The following is a 26729-nucleotide window of genomic DNA, read 5'->3' as shown; positions in this document are numbered from 1 at the left end:
CCTTAAAGCTCCAGGCCTTGGGTGGAGAGAGGAGAGGGTGCCCAGGTGGGAAAAGTGATCACATTTTCTTCCCTGGGCTATGTACCTTCCACGGCGGCTGCATGTGCCTTATTTACACTTGCTTATTGCATTTTGTTCATATTTTCCAAGGAGACAGGACAAGTCCACTGGGAGACCACCAAATTACCTGGGCCCTTCTCTGCCTGAGCGCTGGGCTTTCCTGGGGGACAAAGCTGTCTTTTTGTACACACTGGAGTAATGTGCAATGGCACTCTACTTTTCTCTAATGAAGCCCCAGCGGCCGCACATGTGATCCCTGCTCCTGGGAGCCTAACAGGAAGGCAGCAGGCTGTGTGTTCCTTCCGTAGGACCGCTGTTCTCACGCCAGAGCTAATGAAAGCAGAGCCTGATTTCATCCCTCTAATACTCAGCCAGCTGCGTCACCTGCATCATTGGCAGAACTTCCTGTACCTGTGAAGGCCTGATGTTTGGATTTTTTTTCCAACTCAGAAAATGGACCAAGTCTATTAATTGCCCCAGTTACTGCTGGCTCCCCTCAAGCCCAGTTAATGCAAGGAGCCAGTCCAGCACCCAGGGCTGCCCAGCAAGAAAACAGCCTGGATCTAAATCCTGTCTCTGTCACTTGATAGCTGTGAGACTGAAGGAGCTTGTAACCAGTGTATTCATGTTTTCCTGTTTTGTTTTGTTTTTTTAAAAACATATATTTTGAAAAACTATGTATCCATCCTTGGTAAGGGCTGAGAATACAGACACAGAGAAGTCAAACCAAACCCTCGGTTATGGAGCTTTTCTATGCGGGAGAAGGCAGACATATATTGCACGTCGAACCTTCTTAATTTGTACCAAGCCACCTACAAAATAAGTGAAGGAGAGGTATTATTTTTTATATCACAAGCATCTCCTCAGGCTTCAACAAAAACATAAGGATAAAATTATAACACATTATGCAGCCAGTTGGGATACGGGAAGAGGAATCTACATTTGTTAAGTCCCTGCTCTACTCCAGTAGCTGTGAGCTATGTTTTACTGATACTCTCTCATTCCCTGCAGTAATGCTATGAGCTGAGCTTTATTATGCCATTTTGCAGATGGATAAATGGAAGTTTGCAAAAGGCAACAAGAGGGTTATTACGCTCGGTGAGTTAGTATGTTATCAACAGCATTCTTTATGCCAGGAACGGGCTGCCTAAGATGCTGGCCCCCCTGAGGTGAGCCACGCCCCGGGCGCTGCTCCCATCTAGAGGGGAAGGTGGACAGTGAACGAGAGGTGACGGTGCTGGAAGCACACAGAAGGGAAACCCCCCTCTTGTGAGGCTTAGGGAAGCCCTAGAAGAGGAAACACATTAAAAGCAGAGATCCGAGAAATTTGCATATTAGCAAGACACCGAGGAGGGGTGCCCCAGGTGGAGCTGCTTCTGCAAAGGACAGGGCGGAGCAGGGAGCCCCGAGGAGAAGAGGGAGACCAGAGGCAGGGCAGGGCACTGCGATCGAAGCACAGGTCACGTTATGGATTTGGACTCGCCTGCAGAGTGATTAAGAGGCTCTGAAGGAGCTAACCAAGCAGGAAAGTGACGTCACTTTAGAAAGAGAGTGCTTTGACTGCTGGATGGAGAAGGGAGAGTGGGGGGAAAGACAGGAAACCAATTAGGATCCTGATCGAGCCTCTTTGGCGCGCGTGGCAGAGGTGATAAGGACTGGAATGAAGGCAGTGGAGCCAGCAAGAAGCAAGAAACTTTTTTTTTAGGGATCCCAGGATAATTCCCAGGTGTGTGCCCTGAGGATGCGAGTGCCTGGTGGTGCCATTCTCTGACCACAGGAGGAGGCGAGGACGCTGCCTGTGCCCCAGCCATGCTGGAGCAGATTGAGGGCCTGTCAAAAACATGGGGAGCAACCTGTGGAAACAAGAAGGGACACTTTTGGGAGAATGAGGGTAGTTCAAAGTGAGCTGAAGCCCCAGTGCAGGGCAGGAGGGAAGCGAAGGGAAGGGAGGGGACGTGAAGAGGAGTGGCTGGCCTCACTCACTCAGGAAGGTAACCCAGGGGCAAGGGGGATCAGGTCTTAGCCTGCATGAGTGAACCGAGTCCTCTGGGGATTCTGATGCTCCTGGCCTGGGTATCAGGCTTCTCTGACCAGGAGGAGAGGAGAGGAGATCTCAGACCCCCTCTTGAGGAAGCACAAGGAGTGGTCCACCTCAGGGCACCATGTGAGAATGGCAGGTGGATGTGGTTTTATCAAGGTTTTCTCTCCCCCAAAACTAATTTTCCCCAGAAAGGAATGGAGCGTGTGGGAGGTGCCCTTTAAGCCTCCACTTCTGAAAGCCTCAATCCTCAGTTCATACCTTTATCAGGGGCTACGACGGGCCCCTTAAAAGGCGAGCATTCCCTACCCCCCATTGCTGGCATGTCTTTTTTGGCTAGAATACCCAATTTGAACAAACAGCTCTCTGCAGGCTGTCATCTTTATTTTTTTCTTTGGGATGTATCTAGCTTCAGGCCAACTGTGCCTGACTTTTTCCCCATTCGGACCATTCAGTGGAAGACACAGCGAGTGAACAGGGCCCAGTAATTGAGTGCCTCCTGTCTCCATTCTGGCTTTCTGATCTCTCTGTACCCAAGCCAGTGGCATCTTGCTTGTGCACTTCCCCCTGAGTGACAGATTCTCTCTTTTAAGATTCCAGCGCCTGATTCCATCCGCCATCCAGAGCCTGTGTACTTTGGAAAGCCTGTGGGAAATTCAACAGCCTTCTAAAGATATAGATTACCTGCACATCTGTCAGGGTTTAGTTAAACATGACTGACTAATTTATCCTGCAGTGTGAGATGGGGATTCATTTCCTTTGCAAGTTGACTTGGCAATTTTCTCTGCTCGGAGAACGTTTAGAATAGATGGTGTGCATGGCAATTGAGAAGAAATAGATGCTATTTAATTTTCCATTTTCAAATGTGAGATTGACTCTAGAGCCCACATCTCACTCCTATCAGGAAAACAGACCACATCCTCTCCCTTTTGAGCTGCTTGGCATCTGAGAAGTCAGAAAGGTGAGCACCCTATCCCAACGTTCCAAGTTGGGACCCGTCCACGTGTCGGTGTGAACCTGCCCTCTCCTTGCTGTGTGTGTGGCTTAGTGTGAGATGCAGGCTCCTGGCCTGAGCAGGCATGGGATCTTCTTCCTCAGCCCATCTTTAAAGACCAAAGGGAAGGAGTAGAGGTAGAACATATCATGAGGAACCTCCAAAAAGTTGGAAATCCCAAGGGATAGCTAACTTCATCCATTGTTATCTGGCACAGAATTGTGCTATGATGGAAACACTCTGTGTATGATCGCGTACGGCGTCCCCAGCCACGTGAGCACTTGGAATGGAGTGAGTGCAACCGAAGAACTGTCTTTATTTAAAAAAATGTTTTAATGTTTATTTTTGAGAGAGACAGAGAGACAGAGAGACAGAGCATGAGTGGGGGAGGGGCAGAGACAGAGGGAGACACAGAATCCGAAGCAGGCTCCAGGCTCCCAGCTGTCAGCACAGAGCCCAACGTGGGGCTCGAACCCATGAATCGCAAGATCATGACCTGAGCTGAAGTCAGATACTTAACCGACTGAGCCACCCCGGGCATCTTTTATTTATATAAATTAGTGTTAATATAAATAGCCACATCTGACTAATGACAACTGTATCCATTGCAAGTATCCATGTCTCCCAATATCTTATGTGGCCAAAGCCAGTTTTGTTGAGGCACAGTTGTCGTGCTGGTTTTCTGCATGCTGCGATGTTTGCTTTAAGCTTACCTATAAACCTTCAATTTAAAAATAATAGCAGTGGCAATTGAAATCATAGCACATGCTGAACAATTGTTATGTACCATGTACTTTGCTAAGCCCTTTACATACTTGGTCTCATTTATGCTGACTTAATGATATCCTGGGTTTACAGATGAGGAAGCCGAAGTGTGGAGAGGTTGTGACTTGTTTGAGCCACCCAGCCAGTAAGTGGTAAAGCTGGGATTCATTCCAGGCACTGTGAGCCCAGAGCTGCTATACTCTGCTGCCTGAAAAGACAATGCTTAGTGCCATTTCCTGGCCAGTGGTTTAAGATACAGTCACATCCTGGTTGTTGAAAGGAAGGCTGAGTGTCTTGAGGTCCTTACTTATGTGAGTATAAAGAGGGCATCCCTCCATGCTTTGTAGAGTGTAGACCTAGATCCTGGCCTAGAATGAGGAGCACAGCTATGCGAGCAGTAAGACTCTACTCACCTCACCTACAGCTATGAAAGCCCCCTCAAACGGAGAGTCAGGGAGGCCTTTCCCACCTGGGGTCTGGGAAGTTTGGCTCTATTCCCCATCAAGCCCCAAATCCCAGGCTAAGGAAAAATGGGCTTTCCCGAGAGCAGACATGGATTCGAAAAATGAGGAGAGGGTCTGAATGATACTCTTCTCTTCTTGTGGAGGCAGGTGGAGGCTCTCTTTAGTGAGAGCTTGCACTGACTGAAGGCAGGACTGGAGTTTTGGCAAGACAGTCTACTCATTCATGACTGCCCCATTGCCTTCTGGGGGTGAGCCTGGGGTATTTTCTGGGATCTCTCTTCACTGGTAGAGTCCAGCTTTAACCTGCATCCTGTCAGCTCCACAAGATACTCAGAACTTGGCTTTGCCCTATAATGGTGTTTAGCTTAGCTTCTGCACTGTCTGTCCCTGTAGCTTTAGAATCTGAGAAAAGTGACAGTTGTGGGGTTCGTGTCTTTGTCCCTTCTTACTGAGGGTTTGGCCCCTCAGGTCTTGAATTTCTGGTGCTCCAGATGTGAATGGCTGGTTTTTCTGCCTCTTGGAAGTGCGCCATTGCCTGGACACTTTGTAGGGAGTCTCTATACCCAGAATTAGGGCAAAATCTGGGAGGTAGGGGAAATCAGCTCCCTTTCCCACACCATTGTTCCTCCTTCATCGATTTCTTCCCTCAACCCTTACTTCAGCACTCCATCAGACCTTCACAGAACCTGTACCCCACCGTCTGTCCGTCCGTCCATCCATCCATCCAGGTTTTCTTCTTGTTCTCAGAAGGAGTATTCCTTGGCCCCATTTCGTATGCTGCACCCTAAAAGATGAGCCTGGTAGTTAGAGATGGGCTGCAAGAGAAAGGACACTTGCATGGAGAAGGCATCCATCTCTCTTTAGGGGAAAGTCAGCTCAGTCTGCCAAAAGGCCAGCAAAATAGGCCACATGCACCAATCCCAACCTTGGGCTAAAACAACATTGATAGTCTGCCATTACTGGGATCTTTTAGTGTTCCAGGCAGCCTCTCACTAAGGACATTGGCTATTCCCAAGTTTTAATCTCTCTTGGCATGAATTTAGTGGAAAATGTGGTCTCTGGCAAATTGCAATAGCAAGTTTTATTGGGTTAGCTAGAAGGATCTTTTGGGGTCTTTGGAGACTGGTGAACAACTGTGAGACCATTAGCATTTGCTTTAACAGCTCTGAGGCAGCCCAGATTCAGTTCTGAACAATGCTGCTTACCCGGGGAGTCTAGGCTCTCTGGCACGTTCCTTACCTGTCATTGCTGTATCTTTGGCCTGTTTTCCAAGTGGGGGTAAGGAGTTGTGTCGTGGTTGGAGAGGGAGGTTTGTTTTGAGCGTGGCTTCGTGGATGGCATTGCATGTTGAGGGCAGAGAGCTAACTAGAGGAGAAAGTCCATGGATTCACTGTTTGTTCCATTTGCTTTTCTGCAGCCTGCACAGACAAGGAGTTGAGGAACCTTGCTTCTCGGCTGAAAGACTGGTTCGGAGCCCTTCATGAGGACGCCAACCGGGTCATCAAGCCCACCAGCTCTGACGCAGCCCAAGGCAGTAAGGCCAACTTTGCTCTCGCTAATTTATTTCATTTTAAATATCACATTCCCTTAGTTACTAGATAGTATTGATTTAACGTTTTTTTTGTTTTTTTTTTTTTAATTTTTTTTTCAACGTTTATTTATTTTTGGGACAGAGAGAGACAGAGCATGAACGGGGGAGGGGCAGAGAGAGAGAGGGAGACACAGAATCGGAAACAGGCTCCAGGCTCTGAGCCATCAGCCCAGAGCCTGACGCGGGGCTCGAACTCACGGACTGCGAGATCGTGACCTGGCTGAAGTCGGACGCTTAACCGACTGCGCCACCCAGGCGCCCCAATTTAACGTTTTTTTAGAGTAATCACAGAAACATTATGTGAAATGTACAAAGCAACTTCAGGTATTTGCTTTAATTCCAAAGCATTTCCCCCTCCTCTCTATAACATCTTATATGTTTTAAAGTCTGGCCACAAAATTATAATACTTTAAGTATAGAGATTTTGGAAAATATATTCAGTGTGTATAAAAATACAAAAATCCACCATTTTAACAACTGTTAGCATGTTGTGGCATAGACTTCTAATTATTTTCCTTGCCATAGAGAAGAAAATCTAGGTGTCTGTATATGTATATACACATACACTTCACAGGTTGTTTTATGACCTTTTATCACTTAGCAGCATACTATGACCTCCTATGTTGTTGAGTACTATTACACTTTCTAATAGCTACATAGATTCCCAAGTTATAGATACAATTTATGTAATTAGACCTCTATTTTGGAGTGTTAAAGTTGCTCCTAATGTTCAGCTACTATAAGCAACACATATGTATCACACATCTTTGATAACTTATCTTTGTGAACGTTAGACTGCATTTTGTTTTCCATAGAAACTCCCAGGCAAGGGCTCCCCCTCCCCACCAGTGAATTTGCAGAGCCTGTATTCAGAGCGTCATCATAAGCTACAGAGAAAACTCAGAATGGGTCCGCATCTTTGTACCTTGATGGACTCTCTCGCTGCCTTGAACTCAAAGGGCATTAGGGGTAGGCTTCTTCAGTTGGCTCAGAATGTCTTCCTCAATAACACACGTGTTCCCATACGTGGAGTTTTGCAACTGTTGGGATCCAAAGCTGAATCAGCATCTGGTCTTTGGCCAAAATCAGAACGATCACCTTCATTTTTGGTTATTCTTTGCCGTTCGTAGCTGTAGATACTGGTAGAGAATACTGACATAGAGGACACTTGTTTAACTAGTTTGGATCTTTTATTTGAAGGGAATGGTCATTTCTGAGAAGTCAACACTGAAGTGTCCAAAGGGTGATTTCAGGTGGCTGAGTCTGTGGGAAAGAGGAAGGAAGAGTGTTTTTTTTCCATTCCTGCCGGAGGCTTCCTTGAGAGTTAGTGGACAATTAATGCACAGATGGTCTAAAAGAACCTTTCCCTGGGATCCACGAGGAGCAGCTGGGCCCTTGGGCTTTCTGAATAACCTTTCAATGAAGAGCAGATTGATGTGAGGAGAACTGTTCCTTGCAGCCTCCAGTCCCAGGAGACTCCTTCTATAGACAGCTAGGGAGCTGGCAAAAGACCTGCCCTTGGCCAGAAGCAAATTGAGTCCCCGAAGAGGCTCTTAGGTTTGATGTCCTGAAGCAGTGGCAGTGAAGCGAGTCTTCAGGAGCCACAAGGCTACAAGAGGGAGAGATGTTTTTTTATCAGTTCAGGACTTCTGAAGAGGAAACCATGGAACCTTCTAAGTCCCCTATGCTTGGGGTCAACTAGAAGGGCTGCTGTCTTTCCCTCTTCATTCCTCAATACCAGGTGTCGGTATCTTTTCTCTAGTATCTTCCCACTGGGTATGGAGTGGGCTTGACCCACTGTCCAACCGGTTTGGCACTTCTCTTTGGTGGTCATTCAGCAGTGAGCCCCTCTTTCCCATGTATTAAAATACTAATATCCTATAATGTTGATGCATATTACATACAATATTCTATATATAACTGTGGAGCCATTTAGTGTCAGAGTTAATGATCTTGCTTTACTCAGTAGCCCCTAAGGACATCCTCATCATAGAGACTGTTCAATCATAACCTTCAAAGAAGAGGCCACATTATGTCCTCTAATGTCTCTTAAAAAGGGGGATGTTTTCTTTTTTTTTTTTTTTTTTAATTTTTTTTCAACGTTTATTTATTTTTGGGACAGAGAGAGACAGAGCATGAACGGGGGAGGGGCAGAGAGAGAGGGAGACACAGAATCGGAAACAGGAAAAGGGGGATGTTTTCTAAGACACGTTCTAAGATATCAATAGGACTAAATTTCAAAATAGACTTCTATGTCTAAAGGAGTAAACTCTGCAGTAGCTAGAGAACTTCTCTCAATAAATACTTTTACTGAGAACTTACTATGTGCCTGCACTGGTGGAGGCTACTGAAGGGAACAAAGCAGTCTTTGCCCTCAAGGAGCTTAGCATCTAATGGATATTCACTGACAGTAAGGAGAAGCAGAGGGTTCGTGAGAGCTCAGAGATAGGGGTGCTGTACTTACCTTACTGGTTCCTAGACAGGGAAGACCTCTTTGTAAAAAATAAGGCTTTCACAAAGGTGGGTGCATTTTGCTACGTTTCATATTCTGCAGGCAGGGGTTGGTAATGCACATAGAAACCTGATGCGCAGGGAATGGGTGGCCGACGCCATCAGGATCTCAGTTGTAGTCACCGTATCACTCCCTTGCCCTGCCCGTCCTCAAGCATGTGGCACCCAAGCTAACTAGAGGTCCTCAGGGTAGGAGCATCACATGAAGTAGAGGCAGCCCTGGGAGAAGAGGGACAGAGAATGTAGACTCAGGGCTGGGCCACCTGTGTTTGAAGTCCAGCTCCACAATTATATGACCTTGAGCAAGTAGCTTAAGCCTTGAGCTTTTTTTCTTCCATCTGTAAAGTAGAGAGGATATACCATTTTATAGGCCTATTAGAAGGGTTGAATGAGATGATTAAGAATAAGGTGCTTAGAGGAATACCTTAAATTACACAAAAATGAACTTTTTTCGTAATTTTTCCTGGGAATCTGAAACCACTTCTAGAAATCCAGCTTATGGAATGACTTGAAATTGCATAGTGCTTTTGATTCTGACAGAAAGACCAATTTTAGATTTGGGGCATGCCTTCTCTGGGGGTTGTCTACAGTAGATTCAATATCCTGAGTGTTAAGCAAAGTGTTATTATTCTAGGGCGTACAGTTTCCATTGTGGAAACAAGTAATTCTTTAAGAAAACTACCCCCCCTCCCCCAGGGAAATAAGAAAGAAATTATTGTCTGACTCAATTTGGATTCCATATCATGTATCTCTTGAGGGGACTGCAGAAAAGAAGAATAGGGAACAGAAGCAGGTACCTGGCTTGTTTTCCCATTAATGTTCAAACGGCTTGGATTTAACAGTCCTTTGGGACATAATCAGTGCTTCTGGATTGTGCTATATAGTTTCATTTCACTGCCATCATCTTTTTTTTGCAATAGTTTCTTTTGTTTTGGTTCTTCACATATTTTCCCCCCTAAATATAAAAGTATACTTTGCAGAATTATAAGTTTTTTTCTTTTCTGCACCATGTTTGTACTCTTCCTTTTGGGCATAGCCTGTTTTAAGCAAGCCTAGTAAATGTAAATTCTTATTTACATCACACATAAATTAGTACGGGGGACTTGTTCCCTTTGAAACATATTTTCCTCAGATGCTGACTTCTGTTTAAGAGCATTTTTAATTATCTTATTTAAAACCCCCAAACAACAGTATCTTCTAGTAGTGTGCCCCTGAGACCCACCCATGGAGGGAAATAGTCTCAGGGGAGGTTGTAGGTGGGGTGGGCCCTGGGCCTCTTCTTGGGATGGGAAGATCTAGGCTGGGTGGCCACTGAGATGTGCCCTTCTCTCTGCAGGATTTGACACCAGCATCCTGCCCATCTGCAAGGACTCTCTGGGCTGGATGTTTAACAAGTTAGATATGAACTATGACCTCCTTCTTGACCACTCAGAGATCAATGCCATCTACCTGGATAAGTATGAGCCCTGTATCAAACCTCTCTTCAACTCCTGTGACTCATTCAAGGATGGCAAGCTCTCCAACAATGAGTGGTGCTACTGTTTCCAGAAGCCTGGAGGTAAGGTGGGAGAGAGGCGGGGTCCCAAGTTCAGGGCAGCCACAGTGGGCAAGGAAGGCCCACATATCACATACTGGGGAGAGCCCTGGGTGGAGATCAGGCAGAAGAACACAAGTAGAGAGTAGAGCATTCATCTGATAATGGCAGACCCAAAGGCTCTTTTCTTCTATTTTATTTCCACTCTTCTCATGGTATATCAGAAAATTCAAGAGCATAATGGTAGAGTCCATTACTTCAGTCACCCTCTGGGACGATCTCCTGACCATATTGTGCCTCGATTTTTTCATCTGTCAAATGGGTGTCGGAACCTTTGCTATAGAATTCCCAAGGTCACTGTGAGAACCTTAATGTGAGAAATACTGTACAAATGTGAGAGTATCATAATTCCCGTTGTCACATGAGTTCTCCATGTTCCCCTTAGAGAAAGCCCCTTGTCCTTTTCTCTGGGATAAATACAGATTTATACTGAATCTTGTAGACAAGGAGATTTCGGTTATAAACTCCCACTAACTCCAGAAAGACACAATATTTGAGGAATATGTGGAAAGAATACAGGAGTATCTCTAATTTGTTGGAAAGTCAGACAAGAGAGTCCACCTACAGACTCTCAGGAATCTAGGGGAAGGAGCCCTGAGTCTGCTGGAGAAGCCACCTAGTCTAGCTTTGCTTCTTCTGCCTTAGCTTCCTGGGGTTGTGCCCAAGTGTGGCGCACGACAGCTAGCAGACGCTGGCTTGTATTTGAATTCCATTCCCAGGTCCCAGGAAAATATGCCTCCGCCTGAATCAGGTATCATGGGCACTCTGCAGGCATGGCTGTCAGAACCTCTGCCCAGGAAAGGGAGATGGTTATGAGTATTAGAGTATTTAAATCATACATGTGTGTATGCCTGCGTGTATTCAGAATCGGTGCACCCCCAGAGCAGAAAATGTGGGCGTCAAAAAAGGGCACGTGGTGTCGCGTTCATGTACGTGTTTACAGGATTACAAGAGACATTCCTAAAAGAATTACTGGTCACAGGGCAGGTGCATTTTTAAATTTAAGCCGTATTTCCAATTTGCCTTCCAAAAACGTTGTACCCATGTTTACGCTCTCCAAGAATACCTAGTTCCCCACGGTGGAGCCAAACCTTGTGGTCACTGCCAAGTTAAGGGACAAGCTGTTACATTTCCTCATGGGTCTCATTTCATTTCTCTTATTATAACTTAGATTGAACACCTTCGTATTTGAGAAATTCCTATTTTTTGTACATTTTTGGTATGTTTCTAGGAATTTTTTTTCTCAATGAAGGACATTAGCACTGTTGAAGTCACGTGTATTGCAAATATATTTTTCCCCAACTTTGACTTGGTCCATTTTTTTAGGAAGACATTTTTCAATTTAAGAGTGTAAAATTTCTCCATCTTGTATGGTTTTTTAGCAACCATGAGGCTTACATTAAGTCTAGAAAGGTAACGTGTACCTTTGGGTACCTTAGGTAAAGGTACCAAATACCTTCAGTGTTTGAAGGTGCATGATTCTCTTGTGTTTGTGTTTTCTTCAGCACATTTTGGTTGGTTGGTTGTTTATTGAAATCTTGTATCACTTTTGGTTTTTTTGATGTATGGTCAGAGATGGTCCCAGCCCCTATCCCCACTCCTGGAAATGGTTGTTCAGTTACCTTTTTGTCACGTATTGACTAACCTATCCTCCTCCTCTCATCTGAATGCTTCCTCTATTGTATATAATACTTCTTCATATTTATACGTCTCTTCTTCCATCTAGAATCCTTTTATTGTAGAACAGCATCTATCAACCAATGGAGTTATATTTTTTTAATGGTTTTTATTAATTTAGAGCGAGAGAGAGCGTGCGCACACATGTGGGGGAGGGGCAGAGAGCATTCCAAGAGGGCTCTGCACTGTCAGCACAGAACCCATAACAGGGCTCAAACCCAAAAACTGAGATCATGAGCTGAGCCAAAATCAAGAGCTGGACGCCTAATTGAGCCATCCAGGTGCCCCTAGAGTTACATTTTTAAGTTTTGTTCTCATAGATACTGTACTTCCTGTCTATTTATTGCCCTTGGAAAGGAAATTGATTTTTTTTTCCCATTATAGTTCCTCACTGCTGGTGGTTTCAGTATTAATCTTCTTCGCACCCACCTTACTAAATTCCCATTTTGTTTATAATAATTATTCTGGTTGGTTTCCTTTGATTTTTGAGGTGTGCAATCATAACCTCTGCAAATAGTGATAATTTTTTCTTTTTTCTTTTTATACCTCCTTTCTCTTTTCTAATCACATCAGCTAATACTTCAAATTTGTGTTAAATAATAGCCATGTTCTTACTTTAATAGAAATACTTGGAGTGATTGAGTTCTAAGTTTAATGATAGCTTTGGGCTTGAGTCCATATAAAATCATGTAACCTTCAGCCAGGGTTCAGGCTTAGCCTAAGTAAGCAAAGCCTCCGTGTTAGTGCTTCTTGGAGGTGTAATGCCAGGACCCTGAGTGTGAGTCACCACGCTGTGTGGATGTCCCTGGATGTGCTGCCCTTTCAGCAACTGCTGAAGGAGGCCAGAACCCCATCACGTGGCACATCATGGTATCCAGGAGAAGTTGATCAAACTACAACAGAAGTCATTTTGTTATAGTTCATTTTTTTTTTTGTTACTCATTTTGTGTATTTCTCTCATTATTTCTTTATTGTTTGTGGGAGAGAGAGAAACAGAGTGGCAGGTGGGGAAGGGACAGGGAGAGAGAGAATTCCAAGCAGGTTCCACACCCAGCACAGAGCCCTATATGGGGCTTGATCTCACAACACTGAGATCATGACCTGAGCCAGAATCAAGAGTCAGATGCTTAACTGATCCACCCAGGTGCGCCTGTCTCCTTTTCTTAAGTTAGGTTCTTTATTTTTGTTGCATTTCTACCACCTTCCTCCATGACCCAGAACCAGCCCTGGGAGTTCTGTTTGACCCCCACATTTCCTCATTTCCTTTTGATTAATGCATGTACTCAAGGCTAAAAGTTTTCTCCAAAGCACCCTTTTAGCTATAGACCATAGGTATTAGGTATGTGAGGATTTTTTTTTTTTTTTTTTTACTATGATTAATGTGTAGATGTCCTACAATAAAGGCTCTAAATGCCTCTTCGGTCCAAGAAAATTTTGAGAGAGCACTTTAAAATTTTCCATGTGGTAGGATTATTTATTGACTGGTTTCGATATTTTTCTTTAGTATTACGTTTGAGTTTTTGAAGTTTCTTCAAAAATTCTCACTGGAATTGTATTCCTTGAGTTAGCACTTGAGTATCTGTAAATATTGGTATTTTCTTTATACAGAAACAAAGATGCCAAGATTAAACTTACTCTCCTAGTACTGGGTTTAGCTATAGAATAATATGAACCCATACTAATTTTTGTTCCCCTTTAAGGACATGAATTTCCTAGGACATGTCTTAGTTTTGCTCAGTTCGTAACACTTTCCTGAGATATGTCATGCATTTTTTAAAATTTTTTTAAATATTTTATTTATTTTTTTAAGACAGAGACAGAGCATGAATGGGGATGGGGCAGAGAGAGAGGGAGACACAGAATTCAAAGCAGGCTCCAGGCTCTGAGCTGTCAGCACGGAGCCTGATGCGGGGCTTGAACTCACAAACCGTGAGATCATGACCTGAGCTGAAGTCGGATGCTTACCGACTGAGCCACCCAGGCAACCCTATGTCATGCATTTTTGAGCTCTGGAATTAAACATTTGGTTCCATTTGATTAGTCTCTGCTCAGGAGCATCAGTTATATACATGTTGCACATCAGTTTTGTTGCTTCAGATACAGCCTTCCTTTATTTAAGTGTTTAATTTTCTTCTGTGTCGCTTATGTCTTTGAGCCTTTGTATCTGCATTGAACTGGAGTGTCCTTTTTGTGTGGTGATTCTTTTTTTTTTTTTTTCAAGTGGAGTCTACACCCAGCATGGAGCCCAGTGAGGGGCCGCAACAGACATGAGCTGAGATCGAGAGTCAGACCCTTAACCGACTGAGGCGCCCCAAGTGTCTTTTTCATTAGAGCCCTTGACTACTTAAGTCTTGGGTAACTATTTTCATTTGCTCAGAAGCCAGCGTTTTCTGTTAGAATTCTTCATGTGGAGTTGGGTTTTCTTGCAGTACTTTTTAGTAGGTCTCAGCCTGATTCATGTTTCCTTGCTGGAAGAGAAGTAAAATTTTTACAATTACCATCGGACCATTTGAGGAACTCCCTGACACAGTGTTTCTATGAATGTGGGCGACTTTTGCATTCTTCAGGAACAGTCTTCTAAATGCCTACGGTTTTTGCACAAAGATGAGCTTTCCGGTGGTAAAATAGGAAGAATATTGGTCCCTACTTTATGGGATTGTTGTAAAGATGAAGACAAAATTCTAGAACCTTGTCTGGTACATTCTAAAAATTCATTAAGTGCCCCTTATTTGTCATAGTAAATGCTTTACTTCATCAAACATGGAATCTGTTTCCCTTTTTCTTTGTTGTTTTCAGTTGGTATCTTTCTCCTGCACTCTGAAAGCACCTTAAACCCAGGGGCAAATAAAGCGTATTAGTTTTTCTTAAGGAACCAGCAACGAGACCGGGTGGCATCGTGCACTCCACAGGGTAAAAGATGTTAAGAAGGTGGTCAGGTACTTACGCTACTTCTGTCCAAGCAAGTCTGGGGCCTGTAGTAAATGTTCTGAGACTCAGAATACTTCTGCCCTTGGCTCGAGGCCCATGAGCACGTATCAGAGTCTTCCAGAGCCACGCGGTCTGCCCAGGCAAGTCACGGTAACTCAAGAACTGGTGAAGCCATCTTTCTTTAGGCTTGGAATGGAATAAGTTCTTCTCTTGGGAGACAGAACTGCACAGAATAGGCCCTCATTGGCCATGCAGCTCCCACTCTATCAGTCCTTCCCTTGAGAACTGAGTTTTGTGCTCATTCATGGCAACAGGTGTTTTATAATTGAGGACTTGGAGGCTGAGAGTTACCGTTTCACTTTTCTATTCTCACTGCTACTCTCTATCTCTTACATAGCTTCAAAGTTTGTATAATGTTACAGTTGTTCCTTGAGGCATATGTAAGTCTGAAGTAGCTATTCTCATCCTCTTTCTCTCCTGTAGCAAGACCTGGGTTAGATTAAGTATTGGTGAGTTGCTCCCGTCTGTGGATTTGGAACACTTAACCACGAGGATGCTGTGATCCTCGTCTCAGCTGATTAAAATGTCTATTACCAGATCACCTAGAAGCACTTGGCATTTGCCTGAGTTGGTGGCAGGAAGAACAATTACTATACAATGCAAGTAGCCCCCAAATACTATTTAAGTACCTCATGATGTAAGGGTTGTTTTTTTTTTTTTGATTAGTAACACTAATGGCCTGAATTTGTTGTGCTGTTTAATAACAGCATATGGAGTCATTCCAGTCCCAGGTGTGTCATTGTGTACATTTCACTTCATGAGTGAAGCCAATCATTAGAGATTATGTCCTGCACCATCTGGAAACTGACTTTCATAAATTATTTTTCAGGTCTCCCTTGCCAGAATGAAATGAACAGGATCCAGAAGCTGAGCAAGGGGAAGAGCCTGTTGGGTAAGTACAATTTCTTGTCACTCGTTTGAACAACTAATTAAACCATGTCTCGTGTAATGTTGAGCCACAGCAATGGTTATTCCATTAGGTAACAGTGTTTCCTGAAAGAAATGCCTCGCTTCATTCCCAGACAGCTGGCTGGATGTAGTCTGAGGATAGGCGAGCTGTTTGAGAAATGCTGCCTAGTCCATTAGCCCAGGACTAGTGGGCAGGGCTGCAAGGGTGGGAATCCAACACCGTGTCTACTGCCCGCTCCTCCCTTACTTGGGGCTCCAGTAAACCTCGGCTTTCTCTTCTCTCAAGAATCTCTCTTGAATGGAGCATGAAAGTGTTCCTTCCTAGTTCAAGCGGTAACGTCTATGAATTATTCCCCAGACCAAATTGTCCATTCAGGGAAGAAGATGAGCTGTAGCCTCTTCTATATTTATCAGATCGGGTTCAAAGGCTTGGGTGTGCTTAAATGTGTTTTTTGGATTCATGTGCATAATAATCCCTGGAGGAAAGCATAAATCTGTTTAAATAGTGCACATTTCTCCTCTCTGTCTGAATGTTAACTGTGCTTTTCCCTGACATGCCCGTCTGTGGCTGGAGGTAAAGGTAACAAATGCTGGCTTGTTGAAGTGTTCCCTTTCAGCTGCATATCCTCTTTCTCCAGCACTAAGGGGTGGTCATGGCATTCAGACCAGGCCATTGCAGAGACTGGTAAACCTCATATATTTGTCAAAAAAGGAGTCTGGGTTGGTTTACTTGCTTTTTAAAAAGAGAGCTGACAGCGGCAATATAATACACAATAATTCACAATTTTTCTTGTTAAGCATTAAGAAGCAGGTGCATCCCTTAAGCGGCTTGCCATTTCAAACATGCACCTGTGTACTTGAAGAAATGGGCAAGTTTTGTTTTGTTTTGATTTTACAGATTGTCTAAGTAGTCCGTGAACTCAGGTAGTTTCTCCTCTACTGATTTTTGGGTTGCCTCAGACCTCCCACTTCTGATAATGCCCCGTTCGACTCAGGAAGAACCCCAAAGTTGTGACTTTGACCTATGTGGACCTAGGTTCTAAAAAGACAAAGGTATCATTCTGATCTGAAGGCAACTTCCATAGGTCTGTCCAGTGCAAGGGCTTGTGCTCACTAATCTGATTTCTCCATGTAGGAGGTTATTCAGGCGTTTGAGTGATATGCCTAAGGTCCACAGGTAGTTAAAGAATTAGTATAAATCTAGTTTTTAAATTTTATTTTCATTGGCTATGCATATCTTCTTACCGCTTCATTAATAATGAATGAGACATTTATAAGGCATGTAGTCCGAGATAAAACGTCTCATCTTCCATTTTCCCTAGCTTACACCAATGAAACGCCTACCTTTGTCCTACCTTGAATCTCACCTAGTTTTCAAGCTTGCTTTATCACATCTCCCCACATAGAGAGATTACTCTGGCTGACTCATAAAAATACCATTGACCTTCTTACACATCATTTCCTGCATGGGGATATCTCCTAATGTGTTTTCACGGGCATTCAAATTAAAAACAAAATAGACCATACATCGTGGAGTATAAATAATCAAAAGTGAAATTAAAACTACTTTTAGGATTGAATGAAAATGAGGTTTGTGGGCTGAAATCAGAGGGAAGCAACTAAAAACTTAGAGGAATATTCACAGCTTCAAATGCATTTATGAAAAAACAAACACTAACTTTTCAAGTCAAAAAATGACCAAGACTAAAGTAGAAAACTTCAGCATGTATTGGAATCACTTGGAGTGTTTACTAAAGCACAGTTTCTGATTCAGTAGATCTGGGTGGGATAGGGCCCAAGTATATGCTTTTCTAAGATGTTTCCAGGTAATGATGCAGGTGCTGGTCCTGGGACCACACTTTGACAACCACTGCTATAAGCTAACTTACAGAATCTTGAAAACCTTGTTGAAACAAGTACTGTGAGTTACGGAAGAGAAACAGAAGACCCACCTGTATGAAAAACCATGAAATTCATGAAAATCAAAATGCTAACCTCACCGCCCCCCAAAAGAGGCCCAAAATATTTTTATGAGTAAGTCTTTCACAGAAGAAAATGTATTCAAAATGTCTAGAGGAGGCAAAGAAAAACACCTGAATCATTTCATGAATTGGGTGCCATGATAAAAAAAAGTAGAAGAAATAGAGGCATATAGTTTTATCACTTAGTGAATCACCTAGTAACACAGATGCAAAAGGATCAGTAAATTCAGTCAGTAGTATTCCAATAACAATGTATCATGGCCAAGTAGTATTTACTCCAGGAAAACAATATCCCAATTACTAGTAAGGAGATTGAATTACTAATCAAAAATATCCCCAAAAAGAAAAGCCCAGGACCAAATGGCTTCACTGGTGAATTTTAGTGAACATTTAAAGAATTAACACCACCACACCTTCTTCAACTCTTCCAAAAAAGATCAAAGAAGAGGAAACACTCCCAAGCTCATTTTTGAGGCCAGCATTATCCCAATGGCAAAATCAGAAAGGACCCTACAAGAAAAAAATAGGCCAGTATCTTAAATACACATACAAAAGTTCCCAATAAAATACTAGTAAACCAAATTCAACAGTGCATTAAAAGGATCAAATGGGATTTAATGCTGCAATGCAAGGATGGTTCAAAATACACAAATCAACCAGTATGATATATTAATACAAGGTGATATCTGAATAGATAAAGAAAATTCACTTGACAAAATCCAGCATCCATTCATGGTTTTTAAAAACTCTCCACAAATTAGGTATAAAAGGAACAAACCTCAACATAATAAATGCCACATAAGACAACCAACATCATATTCAACAGTGAAAGCTTGAAATCTTTTCAATATCAGAAATGAGACAAAGTGGGCACTCTTACCACTCCTACTCAACATACTACTGGAAGTCCTATGCAGCACAATCAGTCAAGAAAAAGAAACAAAAGGCATCCAAGTTGGAAAGAAGTACAGTTTTCCTTGTTTGCAGATATGTTTCAGCCAAGGAGGTGAAAGATGTATATACTGAAAACTATATGATGCTGATGAAAGAAATCAAAGACAACACAAATAAATGGAAAGGAATCCCATGTTCATGGAGTGGAAGAATTAATATTGTTAAAATGTCCATATCACCCAAAACCATCTACAATTTAATTGCTATCCCTATCAAAAGTCCACTGGTATGTTCTGCAGAAATAGAAATAACAATCCTAAAATTCATATGGAATCACAAAAGACCCCAGATAGCCAAAGCAATCCTAAGAACAAAGTAGGAGACATTACACTTGCTGATTCCAAGCTACGTTATGAAGCTGTAATCATCAAAGCAGCATGATGGCATAATAACAGACACAAAGATCAAGGGAACCAAAAATAAACACAAGTATATAGGTCTACTATTAGTCTCTTTAATAAATGGTGCTTGGAAGATTGAATATTCATATGTAAAAGACTGAAACTAGATGTCTATCTTATACCCCTCACAAAAATTAACTCAAAATGGATTAAAGACTTAAATATAAGACTGGAAACCATAAAACTCCTAGAAGAAAACATAGGGGAAAAAGCTTCTTGACATGAGCCTCAGCAATGATATTTTTTATAGGACACCCGAAGCACGAGCCACTAAATTAAAAAAAAAAAAAAAAAAGTGGGACTACGTCAAACTTAAAAGCTTCTGCACAGCGAAATTATCAGAAAACCTACAGAATGAGGAATAACATTTGCAAACCATATATCTGATAAGGGATTAATACCCAAAATGTATAAAGAACTCAACTCAGTAGCAGAACAAACCAAAAGCAAAAACCTGATTTAAAGATGGGTAGAAGATCTAAATAGACATCATTCTAAAGAAAACATACAGATGGCCAACAGGTACGTGAAAAGATGCTCAACGTTATTAATCATCAGGGAAATGCTTATAGAAACCACAGTGAGATATCACCTCACACCTGTTAGAATGGCTGTCATCAAAATGACCAGACACAACAAGTGCTAGTAAGGACATGGGGAAAGGGAAGCATTGTGCGCTGATGGTGGGAATGTAAATTGGTCCAGCCGCTATGGAAAGCAGTATGGAGGTTCATGAAAAATTTTAAAATAGTACTGCCATACAATCCAGCAATTCAACTTCTCAGAATATATCCCAAGGAAATGACATTCTGTCGAAGAGATATATGTACCCTTATGTTCACTTCAGCATTATTTATAGTAGCCAAGATACAGAAACAACAGAGGTGTCCATCAACGGATTACTGAATCAAGACATTATTGGTGCGTGAGTGTGTATACACAATAGAATATTGTATATCATAAGAGAAGGAAGTCTTGCCCATTGTGACAACACAGATGGACCCTGAAGAAATTATGCTAAGTGAAGTAAGTCAGACAAATACTGTATGATCTCACCTATCTGTGGAATCTAAAAATCTCAGGGGCACCGGGGTGGCTCAGTCGGTTAAGCGTCTTTGGCTCAGGTCATGATCTTGTGATTCCGTGAGTTCCAGCCCCACACTGGGTTCTCTGTTGTCAGAGGCTGAAGTGGGCTCCACACTGTCTCTGCCCTTCCCCTGTTCACGTATACACACGTACTCTCTCTCTCTCTCTCTAAAAATAAACCAAAAAAGTTTACAACAAAAACTCATAGAAAAAGACATCAGGCTGGTAGTCCCCAGCGGTAGGGAGTAGAGAGGGGGGGAACTGGAGAAAGGTGATCAAAAGGTACAAACTTCCAGTTGAAAGGCATATAAGTACTAGGAATTTAATGTACAGCATGAGGACTCTAGTCAACTTTGCTGTGTGGTACATAGGAAAGTTGTTAATAGTAAATCCTAAGAGTTCTCCTCACAAGGGAAACACATCTTTTTTTTTTAAATCATTGAGATGATGGATGTTAGTTAAACTTACAGTGGTAATCATGTCCCAGTATATGTGAGTCAAATTTGGCCCTACAGTTGACATTCCACAAGGCTGCCCATCAATTCTAGCTCAGTAAAACTGAAAAAATATTGACCAGTTGTAAGAGCAGGACCCATTCACCATTTAGAGGGGAAACATAAGAACCCATCAAAGAAGGGATCCTGTCTAACCTTGAGCAAACCCAGGGACTTGTCATCTTGAGTAAGTAATAACCAACGGCCCCATTCTCCCCTGCTAGCTGTGCAAGAAGTACCCGGTCTGATAGGTTAGCCCTCTTCTCCGTCTTGGAGGGCATCGCCCCCGAGTATCAGGGCACCTCTGATTCAAATTGGACCTTTTATTCCCCCAGGAGCATTCATACCTCGCTGTAATGAGGAGGGCTATTACAAAGCCACACAGTGCCACGGGAGCACAGGGCAGTGCTGGTGTGTGGATAAATACGGAAACGAGCTGGCTGGCTCCAGGAAACAGGGCACTGTGAGCTGTGGTGAGTAAGGTCTTCCTGCATCAGCCCCACCATGACGGCTTGCATGTCCTGACTGAATAAAGCCCTGGGCAGGGAAATTTCAAGACCTATCCGTGGTCTACAGCGAACAAGTTTACAATGGTGACATGAATAAAGCACACGTGATTATGCGTAGCTAGCTTCCGGAGTGGCAGGGACTCACCATGAGCAGGAGATTGGGTAACATTTTGTAACAGTCAGGAACTGTCGCAGGCAGAGAGGGACTTCGATAAACCTCCCACAGTTCTACCCCAGAAGGTAGAAGCATCTCAAGAATTCTGGGGGCCCCCAAAGCCTGTGGTCCCTCCAGGCTGGGAGGCCCCAGTATTCAGAGAGTGAATTGCATGGTTTTTCCCTACAGTTGAGTCACATGCGAAGGAACCATTCTTATGGTCATAAGGTATAAAGAGAAACTAATCCTCCATCTTGTCTTCCTTCTTAATATTTCAGAAGAGGAGCAGGAAACGTCAGGGGATTTTGGCAGTGGTGGCTCTGTGGTCCTGCTAGACGACCTGGAGGATGAACGGGAGCTGGGACCAAAGGACAGATTGGGCAAACTGAGGGTGCACACCCGGGCAGTGACAGAGGATGATGAGGACGAGGATGACGACAAAGAGGACGAGGTCGGGTACATATGGTAGTCCCCACCGGGAAGAGGACACGAGGTGCACACAGAATTGCAAGTCACTTCCTACTCCTGCGTTTGTATCTCATAAGACTCCGCAGCACCAAGGCCTCTTCTCCATTGTTGCTCTCTGTACTCGACCCGAGGTTTGGGAGACCACTTCTTGTCCCCAGAGCATTCTGGTTTTGCATACGCTTGTGTGGGAAGAAGGGTGTTGTGTTTTGTTTTTTAGACGGGGAATGGCTGGCTGAATTCGAGCCCCCTTCCCTCCCATGAGATTTTTGCAACAAGCATGTGATTTATGTGGGATTCTGACAGTGCAGGGAGCCCCCACCTTGTAAACGTCAAAGATGCTTTTTGATTACCCACACCAGTGGTTATTCCAGCATGGTTCCCGGCCTTACGGTGTCTAAGTGCTTTTCTTGTGTCCTGTAGATGTCGTGGAAAACACACCACACTGTACTTTTTTTCCCCCCTAGCCCCACCACCCCGGGTGTTAATAACTAAAAATTAGTTTTCATATCACTCTATCTGGCTTCCTACAAACAAGAGCCTTAATTTAGTCAAGAGTTCCTCTGGGGAATTGATTTCCTTAATAAAAAATGGTGTCTGGACGCTTCTCTCTGTACATGCTTGAATATGTACAGAACAGACTGTACGTGTACAAGGTGCACACACACACCTCTCAGAAAAAAGTGTTTCAAGATCCTCTAAAAACTCATCTGAAAAACAATTCTAGATTTATCAGCCTGTCCAGACCTGGATCACAATTTCTGGAATAAGAAATTTGTATCAAAGTCCTTTTTTTGCACTAACAGCACTTGCAGCCTGCAGGCTGAAGATGCTCCTTCCCCTATGCATTAGCAGAGTTCCTGGAAGCCCTTTGATTTGGATAAGCCTCTGTCCGCCTAAATCACTTTTCTTGCAGAAGCCATGAGACTCCCACATGGGCAACTTCACAAGCCATCTCTTTCATTTCAGCTCCAAGCCCACCCCGGGCTGCAACAATCCTGTCCGCCACAGGTTCTCACCTTCCCTACCTACGCAAGGGCTTTTTCCAAGGCATGTCTCCATATCATATCCCCTGCTCTCCGAGAAGACAATACCACAGTGTTCCTTAGCAGAAGAAAATTCCGGATTCTTAATCTAAGGTTTTGCTTTTGCCCCATTTCTATCCACAGATCATAATGAGGGTCCACGAACTGTACAGATTTTATACCACCACTCATCCTTTGTAAAAAATCCCACACGGAGGCCAAAAAGAACTTCATCGTAGCACAGAGAAGCTAGGGTTGGATTTTTACCGGCTAGTCCTGTCCCCATCACCTCACCTGCACCAATGTCAAGAAACCAGTGAAGAAGGCCCTTCATCAGTGTTTCTTTTCCCGAAGTAAGTTCACGATTAGAGTCTGTCTCCAAATTTGCTAGGGTCATTATCTCTATCGTTTTTAGAATTTCTGACCCTATCAAAGCTGACTCAGATCCAAAGTACCAAAGAATAGTCCTCAAGTGGTCCCATTTAGTTCAGTACCAGCCCTTAAGCTCCTGCTCCACCTGGTTTCCAGCTTCCTGGATACCCTCATCAGCCACCCAGCAAGGCTTTCTGGCCCACATTTTTTTTTGTTGTTTGTTTTCGTTCATCATGAATTCCAGCCCATCCACAAGACGACCACATAAAACTCAGGCAAAAAAACACTTTGTACTCTGTCAACCCGCCTCAAACCAGCATTTTCCAATCCTAGCATTGGCCAGAGTGGCATCATCTCTAGAGTTAGTCTTAGATGGGAAATGAACATACTTGATACAATAAACTTCTTTGGCCTAATATACACGGGTACAACCAGGACTGTAGGTATAGAGAGGCCAGAGGCAAGCTCTGTATTGGGATTTCAACTGCATCATCCCTGTTTCAATTTTTTTTTCTCACTTGAACAAAACACCAAGATCATAATTTAGAAAACAGGTGTTTAATTGCAGCTAAATTATAATAGAGTATATAAAAGAATCAAGACATTAAAAAAAATCTCAGTTTACACCATCAGAGAAACCATTGTTACTGTCTCTCTGAGCTTGGAAAAATGCACAAGAGAACAAATTAAAATCGACTAACTGATTTCACTTAGAGAAACTTCGAGGAACAGAGAACCACTGATTTTAATTTGCCTAATTATCTTATGACAAGTGTCAAAATAAGATGACACTTAAAGATTCTTAGCATTAACTTAATGATGGAGAAGAGTGTGCTCTGTAGTCAGTTCCCAGTAAGCTAACGAGATGCTCATTTTCAAAGATACTCCAAGAAGATATTTTGATTCATTAAGATATTAAATAAAAAGCCCTCCTAAGACCGGAAACCCAAAATCAATGGACCAACCAACATTAACACCACTTTTCGTGCCTCAACTTTGGCATGACATCACTGGATTTTTAAAGGGCTTTAGTACAATTTTTAGAAACTTTATCTTTAGAAGTGAAATTTTTGATTTCTTCCTTTTGGGCAGGAGCATTTTTGCTAGCAACTAAGAATACATAAGAATGTTAATTAAAAAAATAATACCATGATAATCGATTACCTTTTTTTGAGACAGTTCATGAACTGAATCCTCACCGACTCATTTTTGGAAACTCTAGTAAATAGTTTTATTCTTATTCCATAAATGGTTCTCTTATTTAATACCGTTTCCTCGGCATCCAACTTAAACCCCAGAATTTTCTTCCACCATAGTTAGTTGTCTGCCATATTAATGTCTTTTTGTTTCTGCAGATATTCTAGGCATGGGAATACCTTGATATTCAATCTGAGGTTTTGTTATCAGTTTCCCCTTCTTTATGCCCATTTCCCCACGCCCAGCAGTGAATGACTACATGTCTGTCCAGGTCTGCCCCTCTACTTTTCCCAGAATGCAATTCACATTTGTTTTGTTTTCATTTTTTACCTTGACCACATTGTACAGTAACATCTAAGAGCCCTTTCTACAGTGGGTGGTTTTGGTCTTTTTATACCTTTTTCTCAAAGTCACTGATGTTTGTCCCTGTTCAATGTGTAGCATTGTAATGAGAGCCCACCAAATCCTGAGTGTCATTTTGTTGTCCCTATTGTAGATGAAATAGTGATGTAGAAAAATCTAGTAAATTCTGAATGCTTTTCCACGTAGACTTATCTGGAATGTGAACACGACTCTTTGGTTAATAGTAAATGCTTTAACTGTAGTCCTAAGTAGGTGCATTTCTGTCTGTCTCAATAAATTTTAATTTGTCTGCAACATCTGAAAGTATTTGTATTTTCTTATCTTGCATGTGAACTCACCTGGCTATGTCCACACCCGCTCTCCCGAGAACAAACAGTAGGGGCAAAGGGGACTGCCAATGCCGACCTCTCCTGTGCTTCTCTACATGGCAGGGAAGAATACCTGCTGTGGTCGAGCCTGTCCTGGCCCCTCTCAGCACAATCTGTGTCCACTCAGTCTAGAACACCTAACCCTTATTTTTGCTGCTTCCACTTTTCTGCGCTTTACCTTTGTTACATAGTTTTGACCTATCGGATTTCAGTGTTGTCTTCCTGTTTACAACCTTAAGCTTTTCCAGTTCTGCCTATTCCTTCCCTCCCCTATCAGTTCTTCTCCAATTCTCCTGAAACTAAAACACAAAACAACAACAACAAAAAAAACAACCCAGTCTCCTTTACAGGGAATTCTGAGTTCTCCACAGTTCATGGATTAACCCACCAGAGGCTCGTCAAACATCAGAAAGCACCCAAATTGGAATAGGAATTATCTCCTTTCCACCTTTATCCACATTCAGGCCAGTGTGTCTATGACTTAATTATACCCTGAGTGAGTAATTTCACCCTGAGCTGAGGTAGAAACTATCTTATGAATAATTCCATTCCTTTACCCCACAGAGTAGATTTTACAGACAATTTGTAGATTGACAGTTCAGGGAAAGGCGCTTCATAAATCCACAAAATAACTAATGTCAGGAGAACAATGACCAATATGAATACTCTAGGGGTGTTACAGGATACAGCAAAGAGATGTTGGCATTCATGGACACACTCCAAATTCATCTCAAATCAGCACAGTTGTGCAGGTCAAATATCACCTTGCTCCTCCAGCTGTGACTTAACAGATGCCACCTTGGTTCATTTAAAGGGCAGGACCAAAGGAATGAGAACTAGAAGCCAGTGTCCAGCTTTGGTGATACAGGTAAGCCAAAAGGTCACAGCACCTTCTCGCAATGCTTACCCGCTTGTAAGATTTGCTTTGACAAATTGATTCAAGGAAAGAGGAAGATTTTAAGATGTATTCACTCAACGGGCCTTTACAGATTTATTTATAGATTTTTAGATGAATAGATGTTGTATTGACAAATGCCACTGGAGGCTGGCACCACATTCAGTTCTAGGAATACAAGTGTGAATAAAACCTGATTGCTCTGTGAACTTAACTTGACATGCTTTCTCTGGACACTATTTTGTTTGCCGTTGGTTTCAACCACCTCCTCTACTCTGAGGAACCCCCAATCTGTATCTTGAGTGTGTGTTTTGACCGCCACTCCATTCTTAGACATCACTTTCTATTTACATAATTCTAGAATTTCCCACTGATAACTTAAAAAATGAAAAAGGTGAGATGAAACGGAGTGGTTATGCCCATGACAGCAAGAGTCAGCAAGGCTGTTCTAACAAACCTGAGCCATAAAGGACGAGAGTGATACATTTTTTCCATCCAAATTAACAACATCATAAACAAACTGGCAAGATAAACAAGAGACTAAGGAAGATACCGGTGACATAAAACAGATGAAGGATTAGGATATAAATATTTTTTGACTCCTAAATCCCTAAGCCAAAGGTCCAACAGACTAATGGAGAAACAATGAAAACAAGGAATTCACAGAAGACAGACAAATGGCAAGGGAACCATGCCTAACCTCACGGATGATCAGAGAAACAAAGCCATGATCTATCGTTTTTCACTTTAAAAAGCCATGTTACATCGGGGCGCCTGGGTGGCTCAGTCGGTTAAGCGTCCGACTTCAGCTCAGGTCACGATCTCGCGGTCCGTGAGTTCGAGCCCCGCGTCGGGCTCTGGGCTGATGGCTCA

General features: G+C 42.9%; 1 protein-coding gene and 1 long non-coding RNA gene across 2 annotated transcripts in view; one reads left to right on the top strand and one right to left on the bottom strand.

The window, feature by feature from the left end:
- SPOCK1 (SPARC (osteonectin), cwcv and kazal like domains proteoglycan 1) overlaps positions 1 to 24889 on the top strand; it is a 517472-nt gene extending 492583 nt beyond the window's left edge. The window contains exons 6-10 of the mRNA XM_030318711.1: positions 5739 to 5855; positions 9760 to 9981; positions 15512 to 15574; positions 20844 to 20981; positions 21450 to 24889. Coding sequence (XP_030174571.1) covers positions 5739 to 5855; positions 9760 to 9981; positions 15512 to 15574; positions 20844 to 20981; positions 21450 to 21640 — 731 coding nt within the window. The 3' untranslated portion in view covers positions 21641 to 24889. The remainder of the gene's footprint in view (positions 1 to 5738; positions 5856 to 9759; positions 9982 to 15511; positions 15575 to 20843; positions 20982 to 21449) is intronic.
- The window catches only part of LOC115516260, a 254272-nt gene continuing 241194 nt past the window's right edge, over positions 13652 to 26729 (bottom strand). Inside the window, exon 8 of the long non-coding RNA XR_004343529.1 lies at positions 13652 to 14162. This is a non-coding gene — a long non-coding RNA (uncharacterized LOC115516260). The remainder of the gene's footprint in view (positions 14163 to 26729) is intronic.

The sequence above is a fragment of the Lynx canadensis genome, chromosome A1 (genome assembly GCF_007474595.2).
Source record: "Lynx canadensis isolate LIC74 chromosome A1, mLynCan4.pri.v2, whole genome shotgun sequence".
NCBI classification, from domain to species: domain Eukaryota; kingdom Metazoa; phylum Chordata; class Mammalia; order Carnivora; family Felidae; genus Lynx; species Lynx canadensis.
The sequence above is the reverse complement of the archived record's forward strand: the minus strand, read 5'-3'. Positions and strand labels throughout refer to the sequence as shown.